Here is a 5,596-nt window from a genome sequence, read left to right as displayed (position 1 = left end):
AGGTTTTGGCCCCTCTGCTACATCCGCACACGCTACATCTGGACCTCCCCGCCGCTACCGTACTGTTGTACGGCCCCCCCGGCAGCGGCCGCCGTACCGCCGCCCGCGCCGCCGCTACCGCACTGGGCCTCCACTTCCTCTCCGTTTCCTGTCACGAGCTGCAGCCGCCTCCCGGGTCTGTGGAGAGCTCCCGAGGGGGCGGGGCGGCGGGGGCGCTGAGGGCGGTGCTGGAGGCGGCGGAGCGGTTCGCGCCGTGTGTGGTGCTGCTGCAGGTCGGGGGGGTCGGGTTGGGGTGGGGGGCCGCCGGGGGTGCGGGGAGCCCTTTGAGGTGCGGTGTGTGTGTGTGTGTGTGCGGGGCGGGGCGGGGGATGTTTCAGTGGGGGGAAAGCTATTGCGAGGTGAGGTGGGTGTTAGGTGTTAAGGGCTGTGGTGGTGGTGGTGGTGGTGGTGGTGGTGGATGCGTGAGGGGCTCAGCCCACAACCCGCTGTGTTATGTGATGGGAAATAAGAGGGACCCCCCCTGTACATGGGGCTTAGGGTTTTGTGATTGCGATGGGCTCGTCGGAATGTGTGCTGTGGTGCGGTGCGGTTCCGTACAACAGGATTTGGAGGCGCTGGCGGGCAGCCGCGGGGCGGCCGAAGCGTCAGCTGGCGGCGGCGGGGGCGGCGCCGCAGCCACCGCCGCGCAACGCTGTGCTGCCGTACTAACGGAGGTGGCGGAGCGGAGCGGCACGTCGGCTGCCAGAGCGGCGGTACTGGCACGCGGCAGTACTGGCGTCGCCGCCGCCGCTACTACTGCCGCCACCGCCGCCGCCGGGGCCATCCCTGGGTGGGTGCCGTCCGGTGACGGGGGTGGGGGGCTGTATCGTACGTACTTGAAAAGAAATAAATACTATTTAAACTTTTAAACATAAATATTTGAATGCTGGGTTGTGGGATGGCGCACAATAGAGCGCTGCTGTCCGGCGGGATCATATTTGGATCTTCTTTCGTATCTTTGCGCCGTACTTTCCTTTTCATGGCCCCGCCCGATAATGATAGTCCGCGTGATGACGTCATCAATCTATTTCGTACATTCTCCACTTACCATTCCCTCCTCCCCCCGCCCCTTACCCTACCGCCCATACACCCCGCATCCATCCGGGGTACGTACGGCTTCCGCTGTGCCCCCAGCAGCTCCGGACCCGCTCCTCCCGTGTCACCGGGTTTCGTTGCCGTACTGGCCACCGCCACCTCCCTGGAGGATATTCCCCTCCCCCTAGGCCGCTGCTTCACCCACACAGTGCCAGTGGGGGCACCGGCGGCGGGGGAGAGGAGGCAGCTGCTGAAGCACCTGGTGGCGGCAGCGGCGGCGGCGGTGGCGGAGGCGGGGACGAGCATGGCGGAAAGTACGACGGTGTTTACGGCAGCGGCGGTGGAGGCGGCCGTGGATTCTGTGGTGGCTCAGACGGCGGGGTTGTTGCCTCGGGAGTTGTGTGGTGTGGCGGCGGATGCGGCGGCGGCGGCTCTAGGTCGGGTGGTGATGGTGGGGGAGGGAGGCCTGACGGCGGCAGGTGTGGCGGCGGCGGGGCCTGCAGGATTGGATCCGGATCACGACTTGCGAGCGGCTTTGGATCGCATAAAAGCGAGAACGGCGGTTGAGGTGAGTGCGTGTATATGCGCCTATGTAAGTATGTATGTATGTAAGTATGTATGTATGTATGTGCACGTGCAGGCAGATGGAGCTGCAGAAAGGTTTCAGAGGTGGTGGTGACGGTGATGATAACCCCTTAATGACTCCGCCTCTTATTCCTTCCCCCACCTCCACAACACATACACGCACAAAGGTGGGCGCCCCTACCGTACCTGACGTACGGTGGGACGACATTGGCGGCCTGGAGGGCGCTAAGCGGGCTATCCTGGACACGATCGAGCTGCCCCTGCGTCACCCGCACCTCTTCACCGGGGGACTCAGGAGGAGGTCGGGGGTACTGCTGTACGGCCCGCCAGGTGTGTACGTGTGTATGTATGTGTGTGTATACACAACGCCACTGCTGGCTGTACCAGGAGGTCCGTCAGTGGGGGGACAGCGACACCACATATACATATCACTCATCACCTCTCACCACCACCAGGGGACAGCAGCCACTCCCTTACGTCCCTTACAGCTCCCCTTCCGTGCCCCGCCCGCACCAACCACTGCCGCCCCCCGTCCTCCCGTTCACCCCTCCCGTTCCACAAGCCCCGTCAAAGCCATCATCTCTCCGTCCACATCACTTCCAACATGTGCTGAAACCCGAAAACCTTCCACGACCCAAAACCCGTAAAACCCCTGATACCATCCAGGCAGTGGTAAAACCCTGCTCGCTAAGGCCGTAGCCAGTCAATGCGCGGCCACGTTTATGTCGGTGAAGGGACCTGAGCTCATCAGCATGTACATCGGCGAGAGCGAACGACAGGTGGGGAGGTGGGGAGGGAGTGGAGAGAGGGAGGGGGGAAGGTAGGGATGGTGCTGTTGTGTTTCTGTGCCTCTTTTGCCTCTTCTCCTGCTGCCTCTCTCCCCCCTCCTCACAATCCTCCGCGGACCATCCTTCAATGCTGCTGATGTTACGTTTCCCCTCGACCCACAACCCCCCTCCTCCTTTGGTACAGGTTCGCGAGGTGTTCGCCCGGGCCCGACGTGCCGCCCCGTGTGTTGTGTTTTTTGACGAGTTGGACTCCCTCGCACCCGCCCGGGGAGCATCAGGGGACTCAGGTGGGTGGGTGGAGGGATGGTTGGGGGTTACACGACCGAAAACGGCATATGGGGGTGTCGGTGTTTACCCGGAAACCCTTTGGCACGTCTAGCTACTGCTACTACTGCTCCGACGGCTGCTGCTGCTCCTGATGGTGCTGGTGCTTTCTTTTTCCTTTAAAGTACAACCTGGTGATGTGCAGAAGCTGTCTTAACAATGTCTCTCTACCGCTTTCCCCTCTCTTCCCCTTCCTTCCTCTCCACTCCACATGTGCATACATACGTGCATACATACACACGTACATATCCCCCCTAGGTGGTGTGATGGACCGGGTGGTGTCCCAGCTGCTAGCGGAAATAGACGGACTCTCAGGTGGAGGTGGAGGTGGCATCTCCGGAACCAGCCCTACTACTGCTACTGATTCCGGTGGCAGTGGTGCTGGCTGTGGTGGTGGTGGTGGTGTCGGACATGTGTTTGTGATCGGCGCCACCAACCGCCCGGACCTCCTGGACCCGGCCCTGCTGCGACCCGGTCGTCTGGACGTCCTGGTGTATGTGGGCATTGCGGAGGAGCCGGAGGCCAAAGTCAAGGTGCTCAAGGTATGCTCGGTTTGCCTGGGCCTGGGTGTGCCTGTATGGACGTATGTGTGTCTTCATGTAGCAGTGTGTCGGATATATGCTGATAAACAAATGCGCGTCGCCAAGAGCTGTGAGGAAATTCAGGAGGTAACGGAACATATCATTGTATGACGTGGAACACCAGGCGAGGGCGGGGAGACAGCTATTCTTAGCCCCAAACTTGGTTGGCAGTGGTTTAGTTTTCCTTCCTTCCTCCCTCCCGGAGTGATGATGGTGGTGGCCGTGAGGTTACGTTCACTCCTCCTCGCTCCTCTCATCTGAATGTATGTATGTTGTTACAGGGTGGTTAACTTCGCCAGCGGCCCCCTTTCCCGAGGCAGTCCCTGCTCTCCCCTGCTAGAGGGGCACCCTAATCCGTCACCCCATCCGACTTCAGAATGTATTCGTTGTGTTCGGCAACTCACCACCAGCATCCAACCAAATCTAGCGGATCAACGGCGCATCAACTTAGTTCCTGGTCAGCTCGCAAGTTGATTTTATCACGTCCTACATCGTCCATATGATGGGGGGCCACCTCCCATTTCAACACTCCTCACACACCCGAGGAGCCCGCAGGCGGATTTGAACCCGTGTCGGCCGGGAGCAGAAGTCAGGCCTTAACCTCTGCCAGCCGCCTGCCAGTAAATGTATGTCTGTCACCTCCGTGTACCGGCCTACAGCCTACCGCCCCTCCTGGCCCCCCTCCTGGGCCCTGGTTGACAACTCCCCGCTTCTTGAACCCTTTCCCCCTTCCCCCCTTCAGGCCCTCACTCGCAAGTTCCTGCTGGCTCCCGACGTGGACCTGCCCTCCCTGGCGTCATCCTGCCCGCCCACACTCACTGGGGCGGACCTCTATGCGCTGTGTGCGGATGCGTGGATGACGGCATTGCAACGACACGTAGGGCACATAGAGGGAGGAGGAGCGGTTATGGGGGAGGAGGAGAGGGAGGGGAAGGGGGATATGGCGGTTGCGACCGCGGCGGCTGTAGCACGGGAAGCAGCAGCGGCTAGTAGCGACTCGTCAACGCTTGGCTTGGGGACGCTCGGTGCGTCAGTGCGGCGAAAGCGCGCTGCCAGGGCGGCTGCGGCTGCTGCGGCAGCGGCAGAGAATGAAGCATCGAGAGAAGGGTCATCTGGACCGGCGGGTTGTGTTTCCCCCAGTGAACACCCCGGTGATGGTGATGGCGGTGATGGTTGTGGCGGTGGCCAAGTGGGTCGTGAAGCCGCTGGGGAACAACCGGAGGAGGAACCCGCCCCACGCGCCGCCGATGATGTAACAGCAGTAGCATCAACAGCGGCGGTGGGTGTCACTTCCAGCCAGTCGGCCGACGGCAACACTGCAGCCGCGCCGGCGGCAGCGGCGGCTGTTGGCAGTCCGGAACCTGTGGTACCTGCATCAGTAGCTGTAGCTGCGAACATCCACGGTGGGGACAAAGGTGGCAGTGGCAGTAGCAGTAGCGGTGTAGTGGTTCGTCAGTCTGACTTCCTTGCTGCGCTGGCAGCTCTGACTCCCTCCCTTAGTCGGTCTGAGCTGGCCAAGTACGAGGCCTTGCGGCGGCAGTACGAGGGGGAGAAGCGGAGGTGAAGCTGGTGGTGTGGTGGTGGCAGCGGCTGTCTTAGGGGATGGAAGACCAAGGAAGCGGTTAGTTCGTTGGCGGTTTAGTTAGCCAGACGGGGGCGGAAGGGGGTTGGGAGAGGGGGCCCCGGCAAAAGCTCAGGACGCGCGACAGCAGCAGCAGTTGGAGCAGCAGTATCAGGGGAGTACAGTTTTTAAGGTCTAACGCTACCGTTGTTGGCACGTAGGTAGGTAGGCAGGTAGGTCAGAATTGCATGGATGTGTGCATGTCGCATGGCTTTTAGAGGAGCGGCATGATGCAGAGAGAGCGCATTGTTAGAATACGCGCGTCCACAAGGGGGAAGAGGCTCTCTTTGGTGTCCACCCAACCATCCACTCGGGGAGCACCGCTCTGCTCGGGTGGCACCCCATTGTGTGGAGTTACCAACTCTGTCGACGTGGTCGTGAGTACACATCCTCCGGTGGTTACACATGACTAACTAGCAGTTGGCAATACCGGTGCTTTCCTCGTGCGTTGCATAACTAAACGTTTTGGCGTGTTCACAAACCAGCTGGGCCGGGCTTGATCCAACTTGCATGCATCTTTTCTGTACACGCGCACACACCGACGTTACCTCGATGACGTTCTAGAGGGTTTCCCCGGTTCGAGGTGTACCCCCTACGTTTGCCGGCACCTCACTCGAGCACCT

At 61.0% G+C, this 5,596-nt stretch overlaps 1 protein-coding gene across 1 annotated transcript; it reads left to right on the top strand.

The window, feature by feature from the left end:
- Nucleotides 1-1,832: 1,832 nt before the first annotated feature.
- VOLCADRAFT_33997 (uncharacterized protein) lies at nt 1,833-3,082 on the top strand (the record flags this gene model as incomplete). Its single annotated transcript, XM_002949049.1, has 4 exons — nt 1,833-1,993; nt 2,330-2,438; nt 2,632-2,734; nt 3,030-3,082. Coding segments are annotated over 4 exons (426 nt in total), but the record flags the coding sequence as incomplete, so codon positions are not given.
- Nucleotides 3,083-5,596: the final 2,514 nt, after the last annotated feature.

The sequence above is a fragment of the Volvox carteri genome (assembly GCF_000143455.1).
Source record: "Volvox carteri f. nagariensis unplaced genomic scaffold VOLCAscaffold_12, whole genome shotgun sequence".
NCBI lineage: Eukaryota > Viridiplantae > Chlorophyta > Chlorophyceae > Chlamydomonadales > Volvocaceae > Volvox > Volvox carteri.
This window is presented reverse-complemented; position numbering and strand designations above follow the sequence as displayed.